The 17,801-nt window shown below is 40.6% G+C and overlaps 1 protein-coding gene across 1 annotated transcript in view; it reads left to right on the plus strand.

Annotated features, from left to right (window-relative positions):
- The window catches only part of Fat4 (FAT atypical cadherin 4), a 137,167-nt gene that overhangs the window by 101,982 nt on the left and 17,384 nt on the right, over positions 1 to 17,801 (plus strand). Inside the window, exons 9-10 of the mRNA XM_036189284.1 lie at positions 844 to 5,193; positions 13,653 to 13,757. Of these exons, the coding sequence (XP_036045177.1) occupies positions 844 to 5,193; positions 13,653 to 13,757 (4,455 nt within the window). The remainder of the gene's footprint in view (positions 1 to 843; positions 5,194 to 13,652; positions 13,758 to 17,801) is intronic.

The raw sequence follows: 17,801 nt of genomic DNA on the forward strand, positions 1-17,801 counted from the left end.
GTGCTGACCATGACCATCTGTATCTCATTGCATTCATATATTTAGCAAGACTCATTGTCTCTAAAGGAAATTCCGGCTTTTCAGTTTTGTCACAGACTCTTCTGTGGAGATGTGGGCAAGGATTTCTGAATGAGATATTGATCTTTAAAAGCTATCCGTCTGGATGCTTCTCTGCATATTTCCACTACAGTCTGTTTCAAGGGCATCCTGCCAGGGACTGGTTCTTAAAATCCAAATTGAGTCCATGACTTCATTTCTTATTTTTACTACCTTACACTTATTTAAATCTATTACACATATGTGTCTACACATATACTTTATCTCTATTTGGTAGTAGCTCAGAGATTAAAGAATTTTGCCAGGAAATAAAAGGCACAGTGACCCAAAAGCAGTGTTTGGGGATGGAGCATATTTGTTGACAGGCTTTCATGGGGAGTGACCCAAGGGTGTTTTCAGATGCTAGCAAGTAGTGAACACTTTGCTGAGCAGGAGAGTGGCTCCTGGCAGAGCTCCTGAACTCTAGTGTCTGTTGTGTGCAGACAGGATCTGTGATTCCAGATAACCAGCTAGTCCTCACCATGGTTCTCTCAAGGGCTTTTGGAAAATGAATACATAAATCTAGCACCTTGTGTGGGGCTGGCTGAGAAAGTTAAAGGCCAGCTTCTGAAGTAGTTAGTCAGATTTGACCTGGAGATCTCAGAGACAATAAAGTTGATGCTGTTCTTTCCAGTAGTGGTGGGAAGGTCGAACCCAGCAGCAGCACAGCCTCAGACTAACCAAGGACCCACCCACAGGAGTTACAGGACTCCCTGGCATTTTAACTGAGAAACTTCTCTCTTGCAGGTTCCTTTGTCTTTGCTGTCACAGTCACTGATGAGGACATCGGATCCAATTCCGAACTCCATTATTCACTCTCAGGTAGAAACTCTGAAAAATTCCACATTGACCCCCTGAGGGGGGCAATCATGGCAACTGGGCCACTAAATGGAGCTTCTGAGGTGACATTCTCTGTCCATGTGAAAGATGGTGGCTCATTTCCAAAGACTGATTCTACTACAGTGACAGTTAGGTTTGCCAACAAGGCAGATTTCCCCAAAGTCAGAGCCAAAGAACAAACATTCATGTTTCCAGAAAATCAGCCAGTAGGCACACTGGTCACCACCATCACAGGGTCCTCTTTAAGAGGAGAAACATTGTCCTACTACATTGCAAGTGGGAACCTGGGCAATACTTTCCAAATCGATCCATTAACAGGACAGGTATCCATCAGCCAGCCTTTGGACTTTGAACAAATACAAAAATATGTTGTTTGGATTGAAGCCAGAGATGGAGGCTTCCCTCCCTTCTCCTCTTATGAGAAGCTTGACATCACAGTGTTGGATATCAATGATAATGCTCCAGCTTTTGAAGAAGATCCGTTTGTGTCTGAGATCCTGGAAAACCTATCCCCTCGAAAAATACTTACGGTTTCAGCCACAGACAAGGACAGTGGGCCCAATGGACAGCTAAACTATGAGATTGTGAATGGGAACAAGGAGAACAGTTTCACCATTAATCACGCTACAGGTGAAATCAGGAGCATTCGACCACTAGACAGAGAAAAAATATCTCATTATGAGCTCACTGTGAAATCTTCAGACAAAGGGTCCCCCTCTCAGAGCACCTCAGTAAGAGTCATCATCAATATTTTAGATGAAAATGATAATGCACCCAGGTTTTCTCAGATATTCAGTGCCTATGTTTCTGAAAACTCGCCCTTGGGATATACAGTTACCCGTGTCACAACTTCTGATGAAGATATTGGCATAAATGCAATTAGTAGGTATTCCATAGTAGATACAAGTCTTCCATTTACAATCAACCCCAACACGGGAGATATTGTCATCAGTCGACCTTTAAACAGAGAAGATACAGAGCGATACAGGATCCGTGTATCTGCACATGATTCTGGGTGGACTGTAAGTACTGATGTCACCATATTCGTGACAGACATCAATGACAACACCCCAAGATTTAGTAGACCCTCTTATTATTTGGATTGCCCTGAACTTCCTGAGGTTGGCTCCAGAGTTACTCAAGTGTCTGCCACAGACCCCGATGAGGGGTCAAATGGACAAGTGTTTTATTTCATAAAGTCACAGTCAGAGTATTTCAGAATCAATGCCAGCACTGGAGAGATTTTCAATAAGCAGGTGTTAAAATACCAAAACGTCAGTGGCTTCAGTAATGTGAACATCAATAGGCACAGTTTCATTGTGACGGCTTCTGACAGAGGCAGCCCTTCCTTACTCAGCGAGACCACGGTTACCATCAACACAGTGGACAGCAATGACAACCCACCTCAGTTTCTCAAAAATAAGTACTTCACTCCAGTTACCAAAAATGTGAAAGTGGGCACTAAGTTAATCAGAGTGACTGCGGTGGATGACAAAGACTTTGGATTAAACTCTGAAGTGGAATATTTCATCTCCAATGGGAACCATTTAGGGAAATTTAAGTTGGACAATGATACTGGGTGGATGTCAATTGCCTCTCCTTTGGTTTCTGACCTAAATCAGAACTTCTTTATCACAGTCACAGCAAAGGACAAAGGGAACCCTCCACTCTCTTCCCAAGCAGTTGTTCACATCACAGTCACTGAAGAGAACTACCACACGCCTGAATTCTCTCAGAGCCATATAAGCACCACCATCCCTGAAAGCCATAGCGTTGGGGCTGTGGTCAGAACTGTCTCTGCCAGAGACCGGGACACAGCCATGAACGGGTTAATTAGGTATGACATTTCTTCGGGGAATGAAGAGGGCATCTTTGCCATCAATTCTTCCACAGGTGTGTTAACACTAGCCAAAGCTCTAGATTATGAGCTGTGCTCAAAGCACGAGATGACCATTAGTGCCACTGATGGGGGATGGGTGGCAAGAACTGGCTACTGCAGCCTAACTGTGAATGTGATCGATGTGAATGACAATTCTCCAGAGTTTGTTCCTGATGAATTTTTCCCAACTGTCATGGAAAATGCCCCGAGTGGGACCACTGTCATTCACCTAAATGCAAGAGACGCTGACTCAGGAGCCAATGCTGTCATTGCATACACTGTGCAGTCATCAGACAGTGACTTGTTCGTCATTGACCCCAACACAGGGGTCATCACCACTCAAGGCTTCTTGGATTTTGAAACTAAACAGAGCTATCACCTCACTGTAAAAGCCTTCAATGTCCCTGATGAGGAAAAGTGCAGCTTTGCCACCATTGACATCCAGTTGAAGGGGACCAATGAGTATGTGCCTCGCTTTGTTTCCAAGCTCTACTACTTCGAAGTCTCAGAAGCAGCTCCTAGGGGGACTGCTGTTGGAGAAGTGTTTGCCAGTGACAGGGACCTGGGTGCTGATGGAGAAGTACACTATTTGATCTTTGGGAACAGCCGGAAGAAAGGCTTCCAGATCCACAAGATGACAGGGCAGATCTATGTGTCAGGGCTTCTTGACAGAGAAAAAGAAGAAAGGGTGTCTTTGAAGGTATTGGCCAAGAACTTCGGCAGCATTCGTGGTGCAGACATTGATGAGGTCACTGTGAACATCACTGTACTTGATGCCAATGACCCACCAGTGTTTAGTCTAAGTACCTACAGAGTACAGATCAGTGAAGGGGTCCCCATTGGGACCCACGTGACCTTTGTAAGCGCCTTTGACTCAGACTCCATCCCTAGCTGGAGTAGGTTCTCATACTTCATTGGATCAGGGAATGAAAACGGTGCCTTTTCCATTAACCCACAGACAGGGCAGATCACAGTCACCTCGGGGCTGGACCGAGAAAGCCTGCCTGTTTATAATCTCACCGTCTTGGCTGTAGACTCAGGGACCCCCTCCACCACAGGAAGTGCTTCCTTGTTAGTTACCCTGGAAGACATCAATGATAATGGCCCAGTGTTGACTGTCAGTGAAGGAGAAGTTCTAGAAAACAAACGCCCGGGAACTCTAGTGATGACCCTGCAGTCCACAGATCCTGACCTCCCCCCAAATCAAGGCCCCTTCAATTATTACCTGCTGAGCACAGGCCCAGCCACTAATTATTTCAGTCTCAACACCGCTGGAGTTCTGAGCACAACCCGGGAGATTGACAGAGAGCAGATTGCAGACTTCTATCTGTCCGTGGTCACCAGGGATTCTGGGGCACCTCAGATGTCGTCCACGGGAACTGTACACATCACTGTTCTGGATCAAAATGACAACCCCTCACAGTCCCGCACAGTGGAGATATTTGTTAATTACTACGGTAACTTATTTCCTGGAGGGAATCTGGGCTCGGTGAAGCCCCAGGATCCGGATGTGTTAGACAGTTTCCACTGTTCGCTCACTTCAGGAGTCACCAGCCTCTTCAGTATCCCAGCAGGCAGCTGTGACCTGAGCTCCCAGCCCAGGTCCACAGATGGCACCTTCGATCTGACAGTTGTCAGCAGTGATGGGGTTCACAGCGCAGTCACCAACAATATCCGAGTTTTCTTTGTAGGATTCTCCAATGCTACTATAGAGAACAGCATCTTGCTCCGCATTGGCGTTCCCACAGTCAAGGACTTCCTGACTAACCACTACCTTCACTTCCTGCGCATTGCTAGTTCCCAGCTTACAGGCTTGGGCACAGCGGTGCAGCTCTATGCTGCCTATGAGGAGAACAATAGAACGTTCCTTTTAGCAGCTGTGAAGCGAAATAATAACCAGTATGTGAACCCCAGTGGTGTAACCACCTTCTTTGAAAGCATCAAAGAGATCCTCTTCCGTCAGAGCGGAGTAAAGGTGGAATCTGTGGATCATGACCCATGCATTCACGGCCCGTGTCAGAACGGAGGCAGCTGCCTTCGAAGGCTTGCTGTGGGCTCTGCGTTGAAGATTCAGGAGAGTCTGCCTGTCATCATTGTGGCCAACGAGCCGCTGCAACCTCAGCAGTGCAAGTGTGTGCCAGGCTACGCTGGAAGCTGGTGTGAAGTGGATATTGATGAATGCCTTCCAGCCCCTTGCCACAATGGGGGGACCTGCCATAACTTAGTTGGGGGGTTTTCCTGCAGCTGCCCAGATGGCTTCACTGGGAGAGCCTGTGAGAGAGACATCAACGAATGCCTGCCCAGCCCTTGCAAGCATGGAGCTGTCTGTCAGAATTTCCCTGGGGGATTCAACTGTGTGTGCAAAACTGGCTACACAGGTAAGGCAGTGTGTTACTTCCTGTGCATGCCACTGGTTTTCTTTCAAAGACGTTAGCCTTGGTATGAATGTTGTCACTGCAAATATACAGTTTTTTAGTTATTAAATTTTTTGAGAATTTCATACATGAATACTATATTTATGCCATTCCCAGCACTCTTTCTTCCTCCTCCAATTCTTTCCATTTTCCTCCTGATTTCCTCTCAAGTTCATTATCTCTTCTATAGTTATTATTGTTACATGTCTATACATACATACATATCAAGTTCATTTAGTCCATTTAGTGGTGCTTATATGCACATGTATAGGGGTGGGGACCCTGTGATATTTCCAGCATTCATATTGGCATATTGCAGCTGGTGTGGTCATTATATAGGTCTCATTTAGACAACCATATTGTTGAGAGTTCATGGGTACGGCATCCTTGCCATGTTTTGAAAACACCCTCTCACGCCAGGAATCCTGGTCCTTGGGCTTAAAATCTTTCCACCCCTCTTTAGTCATGTTACCTGAGCCTTAGATGTAAGGATTAATAACGCTCTCTATTTTTAATTTTTGGATTCCTTTTCTTTTATCTGTGTGAATGTTTTACCTGCATGTATGCTGTGTGCCTGGTGCCCATAGAAGTCAGGAGAAGGTGTCAGGTCCCTGAGGAACTAGAGTTATAGATTATGGGACACAATGTGGCTGCTGGAAACAAAACCAGGATTCTCTGCAAAAGCAACAATTACTTTTAAATGCTAAGCCATCTCTCTAGCCTTTATTTCTAGTTTTAAAGTGTTAAGTCAAACCTAATGGGCCACACAACAAATTCCAGGCTTATGTAGGTACACATGCACCCCGATGGCAGAATTTACAACAGTGCTTTCCCTAGCTACATATGACTTCTTATTTTATGATTCAGTTCTTTTATACTCTTTATTTTTATGTAGCTTATATATCACTTGATAAATAACACCTAATAATTATGTGCATTTATGGAGTACCAGAAGGTATTATGTTACTTGAAACAAGCCAGGCATATAAGAACATATGGAACTAAATCAAAACAGACATTGAACCTTTTTTTCTTCCCATGTGAATTGATCATACACATATTAAAGCATTTTTATTCCCTAAGTGTTCACTAATTCCTTTAGAGCCCATGGTTTTCTTTTTATTGGCTCATGTTCATTGCACAGTCATGGCCCCTAAACATGTTTTCACATACCTTGTGTATGTTGGTCATTCATTATCTTTTCTCTCCATTCTCTTCCCCTGCTGTTACAATCCCATTCATTCCCATGGACAGTTGCACATCTGCTTTTCTGTTATATATAATATATGAGTATATAGGCATGCGGCTTTCATATATATCATTTTATGTATCTATATAAAATCTTGGATACAGGGGCTGGGGAGATGGCGCAGTAGTTAGAGCAGTAGCTGCTCTTGCAGAAGGCCCAGGTTCAATTCTCAGCTCCCACATGGTTGTTCACATCCACCTGTGACTCCAGTTTTTTTCCTTCATCATGTATAAGCATTGCAATATCATGCAACTTTATTTGTGGATTCTTGGTTTTGTTTCTTAGGCTACTGGAGTCATTTTAGCAGGTATTTTAGCCCTAGCTGTTTCTTGACATGATTTCCCAATGTCTGTGGTTTACTTTCATCAAGAACATTCACATAGGACTATAATGATTTTCAAACAAGTTTTTAGGTTTTGCTACCATTTTATGGAAATAAATGTTTTCCAAGGTTCTTAAGAAAATCACTGTAGCTGTTATCAGAGGCTAAGGAGCTAGGGGAGAGGGGGGATGGAGTGAGGTTGGACTACAGGCGCAAACTTCTTTTGTAGATGTCAACTTATGGCAGTGCCCTGTTATACTCATGTTTTGTTAACCATAAAATACATATCCTTGTGTATTTTAACAGAGCTGTTTCACATCATGTGTTTTTTCAGACTCCGTTCAATGTTGTGGATCTTCTCTTGTGTTTTATCTACATTTTTAAAGCCCACAGAATTACAAATTATTACTGTTCAGTGATCCTCATATCATATACATCATATACATGCAGAAGTATAAACAGATAGGAGTGGGGACAGAGAGAAACAGATACAGAGAGACAGAGAGAGAGGGAGAGAGAGGTAGAGGGAGCAGGAGAGGCATTGCTGTATGTCACTGGGTGTGGGAAGCTCTGCTAACGTTTAGAAGAGGTAAGAAGAGTGAGAGTTTGTGATTGATGTGACCCTAGCAGCTTTGTGTGGGAAGAGATCCTGTGTCTGAAAACTCCCAGTAAAGCTGTAAGCATGAAAATGATGATTATGTCATGGAAGCAGGAAGAGGGCACAATGATTATTGTAACATTATCATCGTTTTCTTACCCAGTTTTATATCTAATGAATTTTATTTTTCAGTGTAGATATAGGAGTCTACACATAATAAACATATGCTAATTTTTATATGAATGTATTATTTAAAGAAATTAATCATTATTTTGTATAACTTAGGTTCCTAATCCTTAGTTGCCAGAAATAAAACAAAAGAAGAAAAAAGAGTGAGTCTGTGACATCCATCCTCTTTCTTCATGTTTCTATACTAGTTTAGACTTCTCCCATTGCTATGCTAAAATGCCCTAGGAGATGAGCATTTCCCTTTGGCTCAGTTTGAGGGTACAGGCCATCATGGCACAAAAAGCATGTGGGAAGGAATGGGGGCGGGTGGGCACACTGCCACCCCCCAGTCAGGAAGCAGAAATAAATGAATGCTCTTTTCTCCATTGCTCTCATCATTTTATCCAGCTGGAGACTCCAGGTCAAGGGCTGAGTAACTTACATTCATGATCTTCAGTTAAACTTCTCTGCAAACAGACTCACAGACACACCCAGAGGGGTGTCTAAATCCCAAAGTGACTCTAAATCCCAGCAAATTAATGTTCATGATTAAAGCTAGTAGTCTTTTTGTTTAATCACACTTTCTAATAATTTAAATTTCATGTTACAGAGTGCATTTCTGAGTAGCTGTAGTCTAGAAAAGACCAATGAGTTTATTATATGATAGAACACCTGAAAAGCTTTTCTAGATTTTGCACACGTCTGGATGCAGGTCAGGCGTAGCTTTGGGAAGTATGCCTTGGGTTTATTACCACGTGGCATTCCCCTCTGCTCTGAAGCGTGTCTTGTTATTTCAGGGGGAAAGTAAAATTTGTCCATTCATCACTTTTGTGTCAACTTGTAGTATATTTTTTCCAGACATAATAAAGTTATATACACACTGTACATGGCAATTTTTCCTAAGGAGCCTGCCAAACACATGCTTTCACAGAACGAACAGAGTAAGAGGTATTGAAATGAGAGTCCCAAGTTGCGTGAGAGTGCTGTGATAACTGTGGTGGTGGAGATGTGTGATAGAAAAGAAAAGAAATCTGTGAAAGAAAAAATAACTTGAAAGAAGCATTTTGATGAATTAAATTTCTTGGTGGTAGCTTTCCCTGGAAAAAGGGATGGAAACATTTTACACAGTGTGTAACTTTAAAAGGTTCTAAGGGTGGAGAGGTGACAGCAGCTAAGAGCACTTTTGCTCTTACAGAGGGCAGGGGTTTGGTCCTCAGCATTCACATGACAGATCATAGCCTTCTGAAACTCTAGTTCCAGTGGGTCTGGACTCTACAAGCACCGCGTGAATTTAGTATGCAGACATAACATGCAGGGAATACACTTACACATATAAAATAATAAATTCTTTAAAAATTATTCTAAGCGCACATCCTCATAATGAATAACACATACCTAAATATTAATGATAAAATATCTTAATAGAGGGATTTGCATTTAAAATGGACTGCAATGGTTCCTATATTCCCTTTCTCCTCTGTGTATGAACACAAGAGATGTGGCAGCATTTCTTGTGGAAGAGCATAGCCATGTTAGAGAAAGCAGAAAGTCCCATCAAAAAATCCTTATCTACACAGCACAGCTCTGGTTAACAGCTAATAGGTATCTTAGCTCCACTCAGTTATCAAAAAAGATACAGTGTTGAACAATCAAGCCTTGAACATTTTTCCTTAATAAATGTACTGAAGGTACTTCCAACAGGGACAGTCCGTGTTCACCAAACACTTCCATCTTCAGCCTGTGTTTAGTAAACCCTCTGTATTCAGTCTCTCTTGAACAGGCTATCCCATCTTTGGTCTGAGTTCAAACCACCTCCTATTTTCTTCTGCAGACTATGAATCTTTGGCTGGGCACTTGGTGTACACTTAAACTATACTCTTGGAAGTTGTGTGTTCACCTTCGCTTGTTCCCACTTTCCATGTGATCAGAATCTTCACAGCTGAAAGTGACTCTCCATTTTTCTATGATACACAGTGATTATCAGCACAGTTAATGGCCAGATGTCAAAGCAGCGAGAGCAATTCATTCTTCAAGATACCCACTATGACGGCAAATGTGCTTGCACTGAGGAGGCACATTGCATTCACATCGTTCTGCTCTGTGCCTCTTTCAGAGAGCTTGCAAGCCTCAACTGTCTTATAGGTACTGCACATGGACTCAGAACAGTTAATTAAGTCAATGAACCAATAATTGGTTCTACACTGCTGCAGCACACAGAGTATCAAACCAGGAGATGCTGTAGTGACTGAAATCTACCATCTCCGACAGACCTTACACCCTTAGCAGAAGTATTTTGCAGGGAGACCCACACAGAACAATTCAGGGTTGAGTGTTGGTTCCATCTGGGACTTAGAGTCTGAACTTTAAACACCCTAGGAGACATTTGGTAGCTCTGTTAGAGTCTGTAATTTAAATTAAATCCTTAGCTTTTCAAACTATGTCTTTGAATATGAATATATAGCTCTACTGACTCTTGCAGTACAATGAATTTTAAGTAAGTTTTACTCATTAAAGGAGCACTGAAGAATAAGTTTCCAAATGGTGAATAACTCATAAACTCTGACAAAAACTAACCCTTTCATAAAGTTACTTATGTATTTTGATCATTATTCTCTAAAAATATTCTGAGAGAGTAAAACTTCTTTAAATTAAAATGCTTAACAAAATGATAGGGTTTTTTCCCCCTGAAAATCTCTGTTTGTTGTGAAGACAATCATTCTCAGAATATTTCTTATTTTCTAGCAACTTTAGCCATGACTGTAGTTACCATATATTTTAAAATGTGAGATCAAGACTTATATGTATTTTAGGGTGTTTTTCTGCTCCTCTTTGAGATAACTGAAATAACCTTTAGTGAATATTTAAATGCGAATGACAAGAAATTCATATTAAAAGTGCACAAAAGACACCTGAATTTATTTTATTATTTAAATAGAAAAATTCAAAGGTGATATTTAGAGTAGGATTCAACTCAAGTTAGAGTTTGTTTCTTAATGATTTATTCTATTTTTAATTACGGGTATGTTTCTCTGTATGGTGATATGTGCATCTGACTGCAGTTTCCAAAGAGGCCAAAAGAGGGAGATAGGTTCCCTAGAGCTGGAGTTATAGATCATTGTGAGCCACCTGAAGTGGGTGCTGGGAACCCAACTCCAGTCCTTTGGAAGAGCAGGAGTTTCTCTTAACCACTGAGCCATCTCTCCAGCCCACATAGAAATGTAAAAGATTAGCCACATGGGTTTCTTAACTATCATGGAAGCCCATGTTACTGATGGTCCAGCCTAGGTTTTCTGTCCTTGCTTCCCTATCTCTGGTCTTTAGGAAGTGAGGCTGGCATTTTATAGCCTTCTAATACATTGCCATGATCTGTGTCATACATTCACTGCCTGTAAGATATATAGGCCTACATAGATAATATATATCACTTTTACTGTTACTCTAAAAGAAATATTCAGAAAAGAAGAGAATAGAGAAATCAAACAGTACTTACACTGTTAGTAGATGTGAAAGTTCCTTATTCATTTACAGTGAAAGAAATAAAGACGTGGTGTATGACTTTCTTATAGGAAAACAGTAGAAAGTTGAGTCAATGGGACTTATTTAAATCTGTTTGGGATAATGATGGCATTTTAACAAGGAAAAAAAAAAAACTTCTAAAAAGAAGTATGCCTTATCCAGTAGGAAAATGAGTTGGCAGAAGGAGGGGGATGTGTTTCTAGACAACATCATTGGTGCGAAGTTCAGTCCAAACTTACAATAACACGGTCTAGCCTGTGTCTCACTTCTGCCACACTGGGAACTTATTTTTGGTGCCTCTAAATGTGCTGCTAGTTTATTTTCTTGTTCTCTCCTTAGAATTCAGGAGTGTTCTGAAAATGTGCTGTGAACTGCCTTGTCAGGAGGTGACTGGTGCTGTTTATAAAGGAAATTTTTGTATGTGTGATTCTGTGGTGCTCAGAAAGTGGCTCACGAGGCTTGCCTGACTCAGATTTATAATGTCAGATTGAAACCACTGTGGCTTCAGAATCAAGCCACAAAAACAAAAATGAGTTAAACAAAAACGTAAGATGTGTTTTTAGCAAAGTTGCTGAGATGTAAGGCATTGTCTGTGGTCAGCCTTCTCTAACTATGGGGGCAAAACATATTTGGATTGCAAGACACACAGAGTGCTCATCCGTGCAGTATAAACAGCTCTGCAGTGTTCTTGCCTAGCATACAGTGGGTTCAGCGTTCAATCCTTAGTACTGAAAAAGCAATTGAGGGCTGGGGGAATTGGTTGAGATGGCAAACTGCTGGCAGTCAAACATGAGTGGCCCAAGTTTAGATCCATAAGACGTGCTTCAAAAGCTTTGTGTGGTGATGTGTCTGGAATCCCAGAGTTGGAGGAGGTGAGAGGGGAGGATTCCTGAAGTTGATTAGCCAGGCAGCTTCAGTCAATGAACTCTAGGTTCAGTGAAACAGGAGGTCAAAAACTAACGTAAATAGGCATTGAAGAAGACTCTTGGCATAGATGTGTGGCATATATATATATATATATATATATATATATATATATATATATATATATATATATATATATTGTGTGTGTGTGTGTGTGTACCCTCACATGCATGCATATACACTTATACACATGGAAACAGATTTCTTTCTTGAAGATGACTATAACAATTAAGACCCTAATTTCAATAAATGGGAACTTAATTTTAATAAACTGGAAACTACACGCTCTCACTGTTTGTTAGAAGTGGGAAACTAACAATTTTCAAATAGATCTATTAAAATAGCACTTTACCTTTATAGAACAGTTATTCACATTTATTTACATAAATGAAAGCAACAAAGTAAGGCAGGATTTAGACAGTGCATTTTGGCTGCCAATATAGCAAGTGCTTGCCCAGTGCAGAATGTACAGAACACAGAAGCAGAACTTGCTTGGTCAATGCTGTCATCTATCACCTCTCAGGCAGGAAACTTACTTCCATATTAGTCACTTTTCTTGGTCCTATGTCAAAGTAGCCGAAAATAGCAACCTTTATTTTGGTTCGTAGCCTGGGGAAGTTATGTCAGTGGGAGCAGATGCTGCTGGTCACATAGAACCCACAGCAAGGCAGAGAGAGGGATGGTCTCTGGTGCTCAGTTCTTCAGGTTTAGTCCTGGGCTCCAGCCCATGGAATGGTACCACATTTCAGTTGGGGGTCTCCCACTCCCGTGAACAGGATCTGGAAATCCTTCACAGATGAGCCCAGGGACTTGTCCTCATGGAGACTCAATGTGATGCCAAATTGACAGTGTTACCTTCAAACTTCTAAGGACTCCTCTTGTGACGCGTGTCCATCTTTCCTTCCTGTGGGGTAATCTCAGAAATGACATCTTCAGGGAGCTCTCTGCTTTCTTGTTTGCTATTTCTCCATCCATTCCCTGCCCGGACCAATATTAACTCATCTGATTTAACAAGATCTATCAGAACAGCATTTATATGCTGGAATTGTGCAGCATATTCTTATTCTTTCAGAAAAAAAGACAAAATGTCTATAGCCTGTGGTAGAGAATAAATGAAAGAAATAAAAAATGTGATTGATGGGTTTTCTTATTTCCTATTCTGCTTTACACATGGCATGGGATAAGTTAAGGGATGCTTTTTTTGTGGTAAAAATGTAGCTTGACAAACTCAGTCCCACCAACTCTCCCTTTCAAAAGTCAGAGTCACGGAAATTCCTATGTTGGAAAGAACGTTGTTGAAAGTTTCAACTCCATTCCCAGTGTGTCAGTGTGAAGGTTCAACCTTAACATGGAGAACCAAGTCAGGGCAATAATTCAAATGTTTTCACCATCAAAGTCTCTTGAAAATAGGACTCTCTCCAAGATGGCTATGTAAATTATAAAAATTGCATACATCTTTATAATAGCACATCTGGATAAGATACAGAACTGTGAGGTATGGTCCCAGCTTCCTATTGTGGAGTAGAGGGGCTTCTGTGTCTCTTCTCTGGGATTTAGTCCGGAAGGATGTAGTTTTTCATACAGTTACAGTGGATGTGGTTTGTATGTTTATTTTTAAGTTTTCTTAACAAATTTATACATTTTAGGGAAAATGTGTGAATCTTCTGTCAATTATTGTGAATGCAATCCTTGCTTCAATGGTGGCTCCTGTCAAAGTGGTGTGGAATCATATTACTGCCATTGTCCGTTTGGTGAGTAAAATGTATCTGTTGTTATATTTATCTGGGGATGTGGCTTGGTTGGTAGAGAGCTTGCCTAGTATTCATGGAGCCTTGGATTTAATTGTCAGCACCTCATGGTGGCATACTCTTACAATCCCAGTGCTCAGGAGAAGAGGCAGGACGTTCAGATGTTCAAAGTCATCCTTAGCTGCATAGGGAGTTCAAAACTAGCATGTACTGTAAGAGACCCTGTTGCTAGAAATTAAATATATATATATGTATATTCACAAATAATACTATAGCAATGTATGATTAAGAGACTATTAATCACTTTGAACAAGGAGTTGAACTAAAATGAAATATATAATGCTAACTATTTTAAAAGTTAACTATGGAAATGCTACCAAGTACATCTCTTTAATTATTGTTAATAATAAAAAAAAAGTCAAGATAATAGCCTTATGGATGCCTTCTTTTAGCCTATAGCTTAATAATTAAAATAACCTCCAAATGCTGTCAACTCTACCTCAAATCTCTAAAAAGAGGTTGTGTGTTCCCTTTTTACATTAATCCTACCATTACTGCTGGATGAGTTTGGAAACTAAATGTACATTAGGCCATTGTAGTTAATTCTCCATAGTTAATAAAAACTCTACCACCGTGTTCTCTTGAGGATGAACATTATCAGAACTTCTCATGGCATCTATTGATTTCTTCCAGATGTCTTCAGTAGTTACCCAGACACAGACCGGCAAGCAACTGTGACTAATCCATTTATTTAAGATTTCTTTACCTTCTTATCAGAAGCACATTACACCTGCAGGGGCTGTGTCTGTCTCTAGGGAGGAAGAAGCTGGTTCTCTTTCCTTTCCTCCTGTGTTCCTCCTGCTTGATGTGCCTAGGATCTGCAGTTCTGGTGCCTGGAGAGAGAACTGAGTTTCTAGTGACCAATGAAATGTCTGCGGTGCCAGTCATTGAAAACAAACAGCCAAACAAAATACAACTCAACACTCTAGTTTTCTTTTTCCAGTTAAGCACAACAGTAAAATCATGTTAGAAATGGAATGTTAAAATACAACTATGGAGCCCTTTAGATGGCTCAGTGGGTGCAGTTACTTCCTCTGCAAACCTGAGGTATGAGTTCAATCTCTAGATCTGTGGTGGAGAAGAGAGAACAGTGGAACCCCAAGGTTGCCCTCGGATCTCCACATGCTGTGTCATATGTGTCCCCACATCACATACACACAACTATAATAATAACTGTTATAATGATAATAAAAAACATAATTATGAAAAATCAATTTTACCATTGTCTCTGAGTCTCAGAAATTAAGTGACTTATTCAAAGTCAGAAAAATTTGGCAAAGGATTGCACCATGTCCATGCAACTGGAGAGCAGGTGCTACTTGCAGCCCATGGACATTGTTGGTATTGTGCCAATATTACAGGTTTTTAGGGTCTCATCAAAATGCCCACAAAGCAGTAGAAGTCTGTCCATATGAAGACAACCATTGCCTCAGCTCTCCTAGGAGGCCAATTCTTTGAGATCCACAGTCAGACTTCATGACTTAACTTGTGTTTTGGAATGAAAGAAAAATAAGTTGGATTGGAAAGTGGAAAATAATTGTCAAATGACTGACAGAGTGTTTATGGTGGCAAGTATGCATATTTACAACAATTAATGCCAAACAAGAAGATAGTTTCCCATATGGTGCTGATATACAACCCACTGTATGGCAGGGTTTAGGGGGCATACCTTGGGACCCAATGTACCTTTCCTGACCCTGCAGACATCCCTGAGGAAGGGAAATAGCACTATAAATTATGGTAGACATGAGGCTGGCAGTCCAAGTCCCACCTAATTCCTTCCAAAGGCAAAACCCAAAAGCACTCTTGAAATGTAGACACTGTCAGCTGACTAGAGAAGCATTTAGAAAGAAAAACAAAATAAAAAGCCTTGGAATTCATCATTCATCTGATACATTGTTCCAAGCTGCACAGACTGAATTAGAAGGAAAAGTAATTTGCCTTCTCAAACGAACTGTGGGTGGTGACACATACACAAAGAAGCAGCAGAAGGAAATGCCTCAGACTAAGACGGTGTGTGTGTGTGTGTGTGTGTGTGTGTGTGTGTGTGTGTGATGCAGAGTGACACACATACCCCAAACACCAGCTATGTTAGGGTTTGAAGCTAGAAAAAAATTGTTCTATTTATAGTTTCCTCAGCCAAAGATTTGTTCTTTAGATTTTGACACATTTTTATATTCATAGATGTGTAGGTAGGTAGGTGTGGACAGATAGGTAAGTATATGATGGTTATGTAGGTAGACAAGTAAATGATAGATAGATTCATAAATAGATACATAGATACACAGACAGATACATAGATAGATGATAGACATATAGGTAGATAGATAATAGATTGATGATAGGTAGATGATAAACACATAGATAGATGGATAGATAGGTAAATGATAGATAGCTTGATGGTAGATAAATAGATGATAGAGACATAGACAGATGATAGAGATACATAGATAAATGATAGATAGATAGATAGATAGATAGATAGATAGATAGATAGACAATACTTAGCTTATAGATAAATGATAAACAGATACATAGGTAAGTAGGTAGATAGAGAGATGGTAGATAGTGTTTTAGGAAAATGTGCATGCCTCCAGCTTTACAAGATGACCTAGCCTGTGAGATTTCAGTTCCTAGAATTTTATTTTGTTATTGCATATGTCACACATATGCAAGGTCTATGTGTGTGTAGTCGCAGCCTGTACACTATCCTGTGTGTTTGTGTATACCATATATTATACATGTCTAAGTATTATGTATAATTGCTAAGTATTTTATGATTATAGAATACTCTTCTAATAAGAGATACTGGGGTACATATATTTAAAGTAGTTTTATAATTTCTTTTGATCTTTATCTGGCTTATTTCACACAGACATTTGGAAGACAAATTTTAAAGATTTATTAAATTTTATCTTTAAGCTTTGCCTGGATAGAAAATAACAAGAAAATCTATGTAGAAATTGCAAAAGCTTCCAGGCTATTTTATCTCAAAGACTGGCTATAAAATATGATGGTACAATGAACACAGTTAAGCAAGATCAGTGTATATGGCTTTAAAGTTATTCTCCACTTCCCATGGTTCTGTGACCTTGGTTCAATCGTAAGTACTCTGTGAAATAGTGTTATTCGTTCCTTTGAACTGAGCAGTTCCCAGACTCTAACTCAATGCATTTACAATAGATATAAAATCCAAACAAAAGAGTGAAATCTTTTCAAAGGTGAATATAAGCCCTGACTACTGCTATGGGTTACTTTCCAATCATCAGTCACATCTCACAGTGTGTGGAAGAGGCAGCTTTTGCTTAGTGCAGTGACATCAGTACAACTCACTTTCAAGTGGGAAAGAGACAGCAAACAAATGGGAACACCAAAACAAAATGAAATCTATGAACTTCCTGTGACTCATCCCAATGAGTGCTTAAAACTCAAAGCAGGAGAGAGTGTAGCTTGAATCTTAAATAGTCTTCTTAATAAAAATAAACCTGGGGCCAGATATTGGGGTGAATGCTGGAAGACCAGAGAAGCAGAGCAGGCCACACCTACCTCACCTTGCCAATTCCTCAGCTGATCCTGTTTTCTCAGACTGGAAGCCTCTGAGTCCATATTCAAATGAATCTCAGCTGAACTACTTCTCGAAAGCCTGAATGCTTAACCAGCTAAAAGCTTCTAGTTTCTGGACTTCATGCTTATATACCTTTCTTCTTTCTGCCATCACTCCCTGGGATTAAAGGCTCACTTTCTGGGATTAAAGGCGTGAGTCACCATGCTTGGCTGTATCCATGAACACACAGAGATCCAGGTAGATCTCTGCCTCTGGAAAGCTAGGATTAAAGGCATGTGCTACCACTGCCTATCCTCTATGTTTAATATTGTGGCTGTTCTGTTCTCTTACCCCACATAAGTTTATTAGCATGCACAATTTGTTGGGGGAACACAATACCACCACAAGAGATATCTCAGTGGTTAAGAGCACTGGCTGTTCTA

Source organism: Onychomys torridus, chromosome 6, assembly GCF_903995425.1.
Source record: "Onychomys torridus chromosome 6, mOncTor1.1, whole genome shotgun sequence".
Taxonomy (NCBI): domain Eukaryota; kingdom Metazoa; phylum Chordata; class Mammalia; order Rodentia; family Cricetidae; genus Onychomys; species Onychomys torridus.